The sequence below is a fragment of the Thunnus thynnus genome, chromosome 7 (genome assembly GCF_963924715.1).
Source record: "Thunnus thynnus chromosome 7, fThuThy2.1, whole genome shotgun sequence".
NCBI lineage: Eukaryota > Metazoa > Chordata > Actinopteri > Scombriformes > Scombridae > Thunnus > Thunnus thynnus.
The window spans coordinates 11291696-11305265 of NC_089523.1; the positions used below are offsets into that span (position 1 = coordinate 11291696).

The window sequence follows — 13570 nt, forward strand, 5'->3', positions numbered from 1 at the left end:
ATGCAAAGTGAAAGCCATCTCTTTCCTCATTTGCTCTGTCTCTTACTCGCGCGCTCTCTCTCTCTCGCTCTCTCTCTCAGCTTGCACATTCTCTCCCAATCTCCATCTATTGTCAGCCCGCTGCCGGGAAATTCTGAGAACAAGGTGCAGAAATCGCAAGAGAGGACCCTTGCTTGGATACTAGCGGATGCGGTAATCAGGCAGATGATCCAACGGCTGGAAGAGCAGAGGATGAAAAAAAGGGGGAATGGAGAAGTGCAGGTTGCTAGAGAGAACGGGCGCTTATCAGCTTCAATTAGACAAAGAAGAAGAGAGTGAATGATAGAAAGAGAGAAACACACAGCTTGATCTCCAGCTTCAGTGGTTTCTCTCCGTCTGTCGGGAAAACAGGTTCTTTTTAACTCCCTCTGCCGCGTCCGCTTCCTCCTCCTTTTCCTCCCATCCTCCTGGCATGCTCCGGAACTCGTCCACCCTCCTCCTCCTCCTCCTCCCCTTTATCCCTCATCCCTCTCTCTTCTCTCCTCTCACCCTCCTCTTCCACCTCCTCCTCTCCTTCCTCTTATGCCTCATCCACGGCTCCCGCTGCGTGAATGAAGCCATTTGAAAGGGGCTGATCGCTGCGGAGCGGCTCTCTACATGGCTACGACCAGGTTAGTGCTGGTAGGAACTGCCTGCCTACCTGCCTGCGTTCAGGCAGAATTACACGGCACCTGCATAATGATAAGTTTCCCTGCCTGGCAAGATCAACATGTACTATTTAGAATGAGAGTTGAGAGCTGCTCCTCAGACCACCATTGCCTCTTCTTTGGCAGGTGGTGTTAAGGGTGATGTAAGCTGGTTATTAGGAGATCAGAGCTAGCCAGGGAAGATCAGTAGCCCTAAGCCTGCTAAAGAAAATCTCCCTGCCTGCCTCTTCCATCTTTTCTCTCTCTCCATTTATCTGTCCAGCTACCTTTCTTCTTTTACACCGAGAGAGAAAGGAAAGTGCAGTTGCGTTGTCCGTGGGATGATCCGCTGGATGAACAGCTCATTACTGGGGGCTGGCTACGAGGACATGGTGGTGTTTGAGTGTGTGACGGTGGCCAACGAGGGCTGCCGCTGCCTTGAGGGCTGCTACGGCGAGGTGCTGAGGGACTGTGTCTTTCACCAGGGGTATGACAGGCTCTTTGATGAATGTACGAGGGTGTGTGTTTGTGTTATTGCTGGTATGAGTGTGAGAAGAGACTGGATGGGTGGGGTAGGATGGGTTTGGTTATATAATATGTACAGTTTATGGGTGCATTTGAATGTAAAGGTGGTTAAGGTGGTAGTATGTTGTAGATTAGGTGTGTAATATTGCTAAGTTTATCATTTCAGTTAAAAGAAAGATGTGAGCTGTAATGTATTTCTGCGATACGTGGGCGTATGTCCACGCGCATGATCATGTTTATGTCTGCTTCTGTGTACTGTATGCGCATTCCTGTGCGTGCATGCGCAGTGGTTGCTGGCGAGTGTGGTGCTCCTCATGGCCTTTTCAAACCGAGCGGAGCTGAAGGGCCACTGCCAGATGGGTATTTTCCAGGGTCAGCAAAACTGTGAAAACAAGTGGGGCCCTCAGAAAGGCCCGGAACTCTGGGCTATTGTGAAGCTGAACGTTTGGACAGCTTGAGCCGGTTGGATTTAGAGCTTTAGAGCTTATTTAAAGAAAAGACTGTAACAAAAGTGGCGCAAGCAGCATGCTTGTTTTCCTTTTTATTTTTTCTTTCACTCTATGTGTAAGAACTTGACCTATTTTGAATGACTTTGACATGTGGGGATCCTGTCTGATCAACACCTTGAAGTCAAGTCTACTGTCTGTCTGTGCAGAGCTCTGTAATGCAGATGAGTTCTGTTGCTCGAGCCTGTGGGACCCATCCCTCTCGCATGGTATGCTAATGAATAGGCTGTGCTGTACAAAAAAATTTGAGATTTTAGTGTTTTAATAATCAAGTAAGATGTTAACCGCGCTAGATGCAGCATGTGTAAATCAAAATCAGCTGGAATACGCTGTCTGTATCCCTATTAATGCTTTTCATTTTATTGTTTTCTATCAATTTAATTTTCAAAACATTTGAAGTTACTGCTATATACCACAAAGCATCATAGTTAGTATGTTTTAATATAATATAATATTATATAATATAATATAATAACCTTTTCTCCTATAGTACAGAGCAGTAATGTGCCATTTTTGAGTTAAATTTGAATAATGTTTGTATCAAGATGTTTAGAAATCAATCATTATATGTGTAAAAACTGAGTCTGGACTGCGATGCTCTCTCTGTCTGTCACATTGTCTCCCTGCTGTATTTCCCGCTCAGACAGCATCTCTAACATCAGAGCTGGTGGAGTATATTTAGTCACACGCTCTGAATATTTAAACCACTCTCTCTGTTCACTGTTGCTATAGCGATATTCATTCTGAGCTGAGCTTTGTTTGAGCTCTGTAGTTGTGTGGGTGGCGCTCTGAGTGATATGGTTTTTTAATTGTTATTAAATTGTTTGTCAGCTCTCTCTGTATCATTGAAGGTAAATATGGACTACAGTCTTGGTGATCAGTTCATCAACACAACTCCATAGATAGTTACTCATCTGAGTGTACTGAGCACCAATTTTTAAGCACACTCTCCCATCACTGACTCAAGCTGCATGTGAATGCTATTTTTTTTTTTTTTTTTTTCGTCATTATTACAACTCAAGGCATGGTATCTCCCTGGCATTATCAATGGCTTGTACATTACTGTATGTGTACTGTTGTGAAAGCCAGGTAGCAACAGCTGTGTCTATTATTCTACAGCACGATGAGCTCATTGTGTTTCCATTTAATTCTCCAAATGGTACAGTCCAGGGATAATGCACCAACAGGTACTCTTGTATTATGTCAAACTCTCAGTGTTTTGTTTCCTGAAGCATTAACTAACAAAAGCATCTATGATAGATGCTTTTGTTTTGCTCCTCTGCAGGCTAGTCTCAGCTGCATGTTCGCTCTATCCACACCACCATGCCGGTTCAAAGAGCAAACTGTTGTGAGAATGACTGATCGGGCTTAGTCATTCATATGCTGATGATGGATCCGCGCCCCCATTCTTCTCTGTCGTGTATCTGGAAAGGCGAGGTGATCCGTGAATTCCTCTTCTGCTAAAAACAACAAGTGCGGGGTTCCTGTACCAGGGAGATCCTGTCAGTTTCTACATGGAGGGAAACCATGAGAGATGATGCTCTCATTAATGTTTTGGTTTATGTAACTCTGCTTTTTGAGGCTTTTGTTACCCAACCACAACTCTTAATCATAGAAGTTATTGCTCTTCAGGCAGCCTTTAAAGAAATTAAATGAATATCTTACGCTATAATTATCCAGAATTATTATCCATCTAATATTCTTGTTTAGTTCAATCTTTTTGCCAAAGAGGGGAATACATCCGGTCTGCATACATATTAGCATAATGAAAATATAGTACTTGTAGTTGTGTAATTGATGACCTCAGGAAGTCTGGATTTAACCTCACACTAAATATCAGCCCCACCCAGTCTTGCACCACACTGTGTGAACCAGTGTGAATGTGTGTGCTTCTGAGCATATAATGAAAGATGACTGAGAATATCAGCAACCAAACTACTACAGACTTGGAAAACCATGTGTCCCACAGAGCAGCACAGCAAAGCTGACTGAAGATTCGTCTGCGTAAGGGAGGGAAGTCTGTTTATGTTTGTGTGGCAAGTTTGCAGGAGAATATGCAGTGGTGTAGATGCATTTACTCGGGAGCTGGGAACAGAGAGGTGTGTGCTGAATGTTTCCATCTATGATGCTGTTATGAGGGATCATTGAAAGAAACATAGTGATTGATAATGTATTGTGGGTCAAATATTCTTGATTAGGTGGCTGGTGGAGAAAATTGGCATTCACCATGAGATGCAGTGGTCCAATGTTCAAATACAAGCTCAACTGGAACTGTTATTATGAGCATAAAATATAACAAGCTGGCACATTTACAATAGTTGGAGACACTCTATACTCTGCTGCTGAGAAATGTTGATCCTCTTGTCATGTTGCACCTGTCCTGGTTAACAATGCCAATTGTCAACAACATGCAGAAAGTTACTGATGATTATCTTTGTGCCTAATCACCACATCATGTGTAGTCACCTCTCAAAGTCAAATTGCACATGTTGCAATTACACAGGCCAAAACAGCAACTTTTAAAGTAGTTTTTGACCAGTATAGTTGGGAAACATAGTCGGGGCTACGTTATCAGTAGGTGTGAAATATTTTGCTTCACTCACAACCATCTTTGTGCTCCCTTTTAAAAATGATGTTCCTGTACATTTGTGCCAAACAATCTCTTCCTGTGGCTGTATTTTTTAAGAGTACACTGATAATTTTAGATGGACAAGAACTGCCACAGAATGGCCACAAGCAAATGTACAGCATGTTTAAGAAGCATCTCACCGCAGATGATGGTGAAATTATCCTGGGAGGAGACACATTTTATCACTGTGTTGCTCTGACCAAGGAGAACTGTGGCCCAGTGTTAGAAATGATTCAGTGATATTAGACAAACAGAACCGGAGGGCATCCTTCTCTTGCTGCATACTGATGACTATTGAATGTCATAGTGTGAAAACAACTAAAACAGCACAGGTCTCACCTTGTGATTTTGACCTGATTATGGGGCGTAATTTCCACTGGCCACCTACAATGGCTGCGAAAAACTCAAAAGGCCCTCTCTTCAGCCAGTATTTGGTTTGTCCGTTCTGGGCTACCATAGAAACATGGTGGTGCAACATGGTGGGCTCGGTGGAAGAGAACCTTCTCCTTATGTAGATATAAAGGGCTCATTCTAAAGTAACAAAAACACAACAATTCTTATTTTCAGGTGATTATACACTAAGTAAAACATACTTTTGAATATTATATTCCATTTCTGCCAATACGTCCCCCTAAACCTTACACACTGTGGTCCTTTACGGTGGTTGTAAAACTGCATGATTGTTCTATTAACCTATGTAACTTGAAAACAAGTCCACCTTAAACCACAGCAAGTATCTGTCAACAATGTATGAAAAGCAGAGTCTCTCTCGCTGCTGGTTTACTTTAATGTTAGACTCACACACCACGGGCTCAACAGGATAACTTGACTCTGCTTTCATATCAGAGATCAGATAAGACGGAGGTGCCTGTGGAAGACAGGGACAGCTAGGTAGGGAGAAGCAGCACTGAGTTGCAGGTAGATTATATGTGCTGTATAAAGAGATTAGATCATATATTCAAAACTTAGCTGTCACATAGGCTATTGTCCATGATTTGTTGAATAACTCAATCAGTCAATTTGAAAGTGATCAGTAACATCATCATCATTGATTTAATAGATATGTTCCCACTGGTCAAAACTGCAGGAAATGGGATTCAAAATTCAAATCAAGGACGCCCAGACCCATTTCTCAAACCAAAGTTACGTGGACAACTAGTCTCTCACATTACAATATATCCACCCTACTGCCCTCTTAAGCTGTGTAAAATCAGCAGCTAAATATTACAATCTAAAGACAGTGAACATGTGTAGCCTGTTTTAGTTGATGTTCCTCCTATTGTGTGGATGTCTGGCCTGCAGGGGCTTCCCACAGTACTTTATAATGGAGACAGGCCACCTCGCCTAAAATAAAAAACACCTCTGCTCACATCATAAAAGATTAATATACTTATGTCATAAAACATTAACCTTCGGGAGAAAAGCACAGGTGTTATTTCACACCACAAATATATTAAATGAGTGTGGCAATCGTAAAAGCCGTCATCTATTAGCTAATGTGATCACAAGACAAGATGCATCAAAATCTGGGTGGCTCATCCGATTGCTAAATCATGTCGTGGGTGGAAACACTTGCCTGGTTCATTTGTCAGCCCCAAACCAAGCACACGAAAGGGTTTACGCCAACATGTGCAAAAGGGGAAAGTGATATGTTCTCTGGGAAGACAATGTCGGTCAGTCGATCTTCTGACTTTCTCCTGAAGTGCTATATAAATCTGGAATGAAAGGGCGCAACAGTTATTGGATGGATTGCCATATAATCTGGTACATAAATTCATGTCCCCCTCAGGATGAATTGAAATTTTTGTGATCTCTTGTCATCTCATGTATCATCAGGTCAAATCATAATTGCTTTCATTTATGAGCAAATGACATGCTAATGACATGCTCATCAGCCTCAGTTGTCCTTTGTGTTTAGTGCCAATTAGCAAACGCTAACATGCTATAGTAGTGAACATGGTATATGTCTGCTTAAAATGTTAGATTTGTCATTATGAGCAGGTCCAACATTAGCATTTATCTCAAAGCACCGTTGTGCCTACGTACAGCCTGACAACGCCGATAGCATGGCTGTAGTCTCATACGCCTTCCACACCAACTAGCACGTGTGTGTAACCCAGACAGTCTCCTGGCTCAGACAGAGATTATTATGCAGGCTGAATATCAATGTATTCTGCTTCCTGCTATCTTAGTGTGCATTTGTTTGTACCCAGATATACCCTGACATACACCAGCTGATAAGCCACTTTTTTTTATAGAATAGATTTTTTTTTAAGCGTAAAATGAAGGCTGAATAGAAACCTGGTTGATTACAAATTTCAAGTGCAGCTCAGCACTAAGGAGGCCTGTGGCATTCACCTGCCACTGACCTGTGGCAGTTGTAGATATGCACTTCAAATAATAGATTTTCACCGATGAACGGATTTCAAAGAGGAATTTCCTGCAAATTCATTCCTAATCAGGTCAGAAGGGACTAATCAGTAGTTAGCACAGAGTACACAATGTACAGTACCATCAAAATGATCATCCACTGAACAGCAGACCATTTGGTAATCATATAAATTGATGTCAGAAGTACCATCATACACCAGGCCTGCATGATCTATCCTCTTGCATTAAACAGATGTGAAGGCTTTGTGATGTCCTTGCATTTTAAAAATCAACCAGTACTACTAGTACAGCTAACCCTGACAGTCGGACAGAAGCTGTCAACGCTACTCTCTATGATTCAATGCTCTAAGCTGCTCTGAAGTTCTGAACGTAACAGTAGATCAGTAATTCATGGCCACTAACAGCGGACATTGGCTAGCAGTGACGTAAGGGCTTGCATAATGCCATGCTTCAAGTAACCGGGCCTCGCGAGCTCACTGCTACACAGATCACTTACAGAGCCTTTTGTTAGCTTCTGTCATTGCTGAGCCACTGATGTGTGTGTACGTGCCTGTGTGTGTGTGTGTGTTTATAAAAGAGGGTGTCTAGTGCTGGATCACAGAAGTTACCTGATAGGAACTTTGTATACAATGCAAGGACAGTGACTACCCGTCTTAAGACAACAGCCCGTCCACTTGGCTGGAGAGCTATTAACTGTAGTATTAAAGCAAATCCCCATGTTAAAGTCAACATATATCTCAATTTGAGATAACAGAATCATATACTTTGATAGCTAGGACGATGCTTTCCACATGACATTGCATCTCTGATCATTTAATCCTTGTTATGTCTTGCACAGTGCTTTTTGCAACACCCATGATGGAAACCGGTTCAGTTTATCAGGAAAAAGAGGCTGAAATATTGTACAGCCTCATATTTCACAGATTTTTAAAGAAACGACTCAATAAATGTCAGAGTCGAGACAGGCAAGTTGGATGTTTTTCCAGATGCAGTACATTTCTTAATCTAATTGGTGATGGGCTAAAATACAAACCTATTGATTTCCTTGTTGCTTTCAAAGTGCAGCATTAGAGAGAAATTCCTCAGGTCATATGTGACGGTGTCTTACTACATTTGTTTCCCTCACTGCTGCTGTTGTGTTGTTGGTTTCCAGTATTAGTGTAGCTGTTATTAGCCAGGTTAGCACATGCTGCTTCAAGCCTGTTAAGCCTCAAGTGATGTAAGTCTGAGGAAAGACTGTATGTGCTGTGCTGCTTCCATCTATAACACACTAACTTCCATGGTGTTTACATTTATGTATCCAAGGGGAATATTGGAGTATATGGTGTAATTTATAATGTTAAAACTTGATTAACTCTTTTCTCATCCCTCTTTCTCTTTCTCTCTCTCTTGTCTTTTAGCACTGCCAGTAACTCAAACAAGAGCACACCCGCTTGCTCACCGGTCCTGCGTAAACGCTCGCGCTCTCCCACACCACAGAGCCAGGAGGGTGAGAACATGGTGGAGAAGGGTTCGGACCATTCCTCTGACAAGTCCCCCTCCACGCCCGAGCAGGTTGTCCAGAGAACCTATTCCCTGCAGTCAGCACGAAGCGGGGGAAAGAACTCAAAGGTGAGGCACCGTGAGACCCTCTTTTTTTTACCTGTTTACTCGGCTCGTTCGTTCAATACCCGTTTGATAGAGATGTTATATTTAAAACTTATTTAAGATCTATCTCTCAGCATTTTGAGCACTGAAACCACATAAAGCTTCCAGCTCTGTTGAGAATGTTCAACAGTGTCCTCTCCACTGAATAGAGTTGGCACTGTGAAGAGAGGTTCCCAGTAGAGAGCAACCATACAGCACTTTGTGCTTCACAAAGCTGCTCGCTAACATTTCCACAGAGTGACTGTTATGAAAGGCTTCACTGTTGAACACAAGGTGCCAGTTTTGCAGACATGGATTAAGGTTGGACGAGTCAGGATAAAGCTTAAGACACTTTTTTTGAAACTATGCATTATCTCTGACCAGTCTCATCATACTTAGTGTGTGTGATGACCAGGTAGACATATTGGATACATAAAAAAAACAGCACTTCCTTTGACCTGTAGTATACCTCAACGTTACACATATGCTAACATTTGACACTCAAACTCATAACTGTCACATTCACTTTAATGCAAATTCAATATGAGATGTGAAATAGTTATACAACCTATATATATATGCTTCCTCTTGTGTAAAGTAGAAACGAATCAATAAGACAACAGTGAAATAAGGTCAGCAGCTGTGTGCCTTTCTTAGTGATTTTACTGCTGTCATACTTAATGGCATCAGCCCATCATTTTGGATTAGATTTTATATGGCCAGAGTGAAGTTTTCTTAAGTCTATGATGCTCGAGATAATACGGCAACTCTTGCTGTCACATGTGCAGTCAGCTATGTATAAACTGTGACAGAGTCGGGCCATCTTTATTCCGAGTGACGTATCCGTTGTGATTGGTTATTGACTTGTGCGTACTGCTGTGTTACTAGTGAGCTGTAACTATCACTCTCCCCCCCTCAGGAGAGACTGCACCCTCCTCTCCATCCCAGCCTTTCATTTTTACATCTCATATACTCCTTAGCCTCTTTATTTCTCTTTCAAATAACTACAAGGTAATGATAGAAAGGAAAGTTGAGTATTGAAATGCTGTCACCCAAAAGCCCTTTTAGTTAAGTTGATTTTAGCTTAGCTTGACTTAGCTTGCTTTTACTTGAAGATGTCACACACTATCAAATCAAGGGTAGGTAATGAGTCATGTCTCCATTTGTTTGTTTGACCAAATTTAGGTTCTTATTCACTCACTATTGGGATTTTTTATGATGATGAAGCAAACTTGAGACGGGATCTGGACAGATACAGTCAGGTATCAGGCACGCGGTTTTAGTTAAAGCTTTTGATAAGGTGCAAACAGCATGAAACGTTGCAACATTTTAACTCTAGCAATGTACTTTTTTTTCTACTTCGGCCAAGAAAGTTGTTGTTTTTGACCGTTTTAGTTTATTCGCTTGTTAGATGGATATCCCCTACACCTTATCAACAGATTTCCATGAGACACTGCGCATAGGTAGATCATGATAGTCGAGGGTCTGATATTTCCAACATTTTATAATTTGCATTTTACCATAATCCCGAGAACATGTTTGCACATTTAAGAAATGAATTCTGCATAAAATTCAAGTGGCAGGAATGATGTGTTTAGGTGTAACAGCAAGTTAGTGAACTTAAAAGAATTGGCTGACATTTGTTATGTGTGTTTTCTGATTACTGGTTAGAGACAGCATTCTTTTACAGTAGTTATATGCATTATAAAAGTGTATGGCGCAAAAAGTCAGACATGTTTTAGTTTTTAATCTTAACAGTGACTGCAGAGTTGGAGAAGTTGGAGAAGAATTCAATTAAAATCAGACAAAGTGAAAGACAACAAAGTTATCATTCAGTTATTTTTTTTTTCCTTTGGCTCAACCTTTACTTTTAAGGTGTTGTAAGTCTTTATTTAACCTGTATGCTCCTTCTCATTCGCATCTCCCCTCCACAACTAAAGTCAATGACGAATTACATTTTTCACTAGTTGAGATTATTTCACAGAAGGAGCATGTGGCTCTAATGTTTTGTCCCAAAATGTTAGAATGAAGCCATCTCACCCCCTCCTTCATTTACCTACTCACTCTGTCCGCATCTGTCTACTGTTTTTAAATCACTTGTTGTTTCAGTCTTTTTCATTCATTCGTTTCTTTGTCTCCACGACACAGTGTGCACGCCTTCTCTCTATGCTGCTGCTGTTGCTACATGCCATATGATAATGTGTGCCATCTGATAATGACTGTTCAGCTCTTCTGTTGGTACTTTCAGCTGTTTCTTCTTGCAGTTTATTTTGTTTTAGTTTCATTTTTTTTCTATCTGAATTTTTCTTTGTTCTTCTCCTGATTGCATGCTAGTCTCACAAGCGACTTTCCAAAGTAAGCATTACTCTTTTTTCTGTTCTTCAAAATATTTCTGTCCCCCCCTCTTCCCCACCTTCCCTGTGCCCCAACTCTTGTCTTGTGAGCTGCTCTGTGGAAAATGTCCCAACCTTGTTTGTAATGCTTCACCCTGAACCCAGCCTGCCCCTGTGCACACTGCAACCATTGCAAACCACCATCTGCACCCACGATCATAAAAGATGGAAAAATCTTACAAACCAACAGCCAACCTCACTCACTACCTTTCCTTTACCTTTATCTTCCCTTTTCTTTCCTTTCCAGTGATATGCAATGTAGCAAATTCCTGATTACGCTTCCAAATCTTTATATTGATCTCTAAATATATGATGTAAATGTAGAGAAAGAAGAGGAAAATAATAATGAGCAAATACACATTTAAATAATGAACTTCAGCCTTATTTTAAGACGTCATCTTAGATTCCAAGATGAGAAAAGTTCCTGTCTTCTACTTTGGCCTGTATGCTGTCCCTCTCTTTAGAAACTTTTACATTTCGGTAATGAGAGCTTTATATCTGTCATGCTGCGGAACTGCCCGGCTGCAGAGGGATAAACTCTTAAAAATCCTGCCAGCATCCCAGTCCCGAGCTCCAGGACTTCATCGTTATTTGAGCAGCCACTCTCTCTTTCCACATCAGAGAATCTTTCGCTCTTTTTTCTCGCGCCACGTGCCCAAAATCCCCACCCCCACCCCCCCTCCCTGTCGTGTAAATGTACTGCAGACTGCTGTCACGTTTTAGTGTATCGCCCATATTGTCGCCTCATCCATCCAAGTTGTTGCTTTGTCAGACTTCATCTCACTTTTTATTTTTGTCACCGTACACATTAAAATTTTGCTGAGTATGAAGGGTCTCTTATTAAAATGCTCATATGTGTCAAAATGTCATAGACACAGGCAGAAATTGGAAACAGTAAACGGCCTTATGATGCACAATCCGTTTCACATACATACACGCACATATCCCTATTGATTACATCACCCCTTATTTCTGTGCCAAGCCCCCTATCACCCCACCCCCACCCTATTGCAATCCCCCCACGTGAGCCTCTGTGGTCAGCGATGGCCACATGACCCGCGAAATGGTGTGAGGTCGTCCCAGCAACGTGAGTTTGATCACCCTAACCCTAATGCAATCCAAATAAAAGAGTGCATTCAGCAAAAGGGGGGCATGCTGCCTCTCCGCAGAAAAGGGCCATATGACGGCGGCAGTGACGAGGATGCACCGATAATCAATGTGGCTTACATGCAAGCAAAGTGGAGAGTCCAATTTAGAGGCACAGTAACATCTTTTTACGTCAGTCCTCTGGAACTGTTGCATTGTAACAGCAGTAATGTAAGTTAGAGTACAAGATCATCGGACCCTTTCTCTCATTTTCTCTTTCTTTCTGTGTTCATGTTGCTCACTGCTTTGGTTAACATTTTGTTTTCTCTTTAATTTTTCTTTCAGTATGACAGACTAAACCTGATTAAAGTAAGCATTTCTTCTTGTTTTCATTTGACCCATTGACAACCCCCTCACCCCTGCTGGCCCCCATTAAACCCCCGGCCCTCCACTTCCTCTGTAGATGTGCGAGTGTAGGCTCCCCTTTGATATACTCAGTCCCTCGTGTCCTTTCCGATGCTTTCCATTCCCTGAATGATTGTGAAAGGATTTTTAAAAAAAAGGGTCTTTACATCAAGAGCTCTGCATTATGTGAAGTCTGTTGTAATGTGACATTCACAGCTTATTTCTTTTTGAATCTGACAAATTGACAGCACTGTAGCATTTGTTTGTAGTGACAGCCATCACTCTCACATTTTACTGTCTAACAGTTCTGTTGTAAAAGCCATGAACATATTTGAAAGCCCTCTTGCAGCTGTGAGATTTTTTTTTGTTTCCTCCAATTTCCCACCTAAAATTAACTTTGTAATTTCATTGTCAAATATAAAAAACAAAGATACTACTGGAAACATGGGCAGTTTCAGGCTGTGCAAATGCAGTGCTAATCCATAGCGCCATATATGGTGAAATTTGAACTAAATAATAAGGTTTATAGTTCAATAAACAGACTGAAATCACACAGGAGTCTCTATGTAACAGCTGGATAGTCTCTTTCTTTCTGTCTCAGTGTTTCTGTCTGTTAAACAGACCACACACATACAATCACAATAAAAAGTCTCTCTGCATGTAAACGAAGCCGTCATAAATTTCACAGGCTCGCCAGCATGCAGTCACACAAAGTCAAACACAGTGGCACACGTACACATGCCACCTTATCCGGACAGTAGCCTCAAAGTAATTCCTATCTCGTGTCTCTGTCACCTTCAGATCAGATTAGCCCACATTAGCCCAGCTATCGTCACAGCCGGGCCTCAGGCCTGCTATACTGTATGTGCTGCAGCTCACTGCTCACTAACACCACACACACAGTAGATAACCACCAAACACTGTCACACAGAGAAAACTCGGATGCACAAAAGAAAAATGAAAGTGTTTCAGGTTTTTGAAAAAGAAACGTACGTTTAGCAGTGCTATGTTTAGGTTGTGATGCAAGTGATGTGGCCATTTGTTAGGCTGCTTGTCAAGTAAGTGTTAAAACATATTCCAAAAAACATTCTTACTCCACCTTCACTTCAGTTTTGATAATCACTGTTCCTATAATAGGCTGTTAGTAAGTTTGCAACAAATACAGTAATGTGTAACCATGGTCTTGCTCGGGAAGCTTTTAATCTAATTAGATGTAATTAAAAGGTTTCAAACATTAGAAACAAAATTTTGTCTCTGGTTGATTTTTGTTACTACATTGAGTGTTGCCTCAATATAAAATATGCTCCTTTTATTCATTGTACTACTGTAATCAGACACTGGATA

General features: G+C 41.4%; 1 protein-coding gene across 11 annotated transcripts in view; it reads left to right on the plus strand.

Annotated features, from left to right (window-relative positions):
• The window catches only part of gramd1bb (GRAM domain containing 1Bb), a 107988-nt gene that overhangs the window by 72872 nt on the left and 21546 nt on the right, over positions 1–13570 (plus strand). For 7 of the 11 annotated variants that reach the window (XM_067594277.1, XM_067594286.1, XM_067594283.1 and 4 more), the window contains 2 exons: positions 8117–8327; positions 12167–12190. In XM_067594277.1, the coding sequence (XP_067450378.1) occupies positions 8117–8327; positions 12167–12190 (235 nt within the window). Of the gene's footprint in view, positions 1–8116; positions 8328–10676; positions 10698–12166; positions 12191–13570 lie in introns of all 11 variants that reach the window. The other 4 variants (XM_067594278.1, XM_067594281.1, XM_067594279.1 and 1 more) reach the window with 2 other exon arrangements.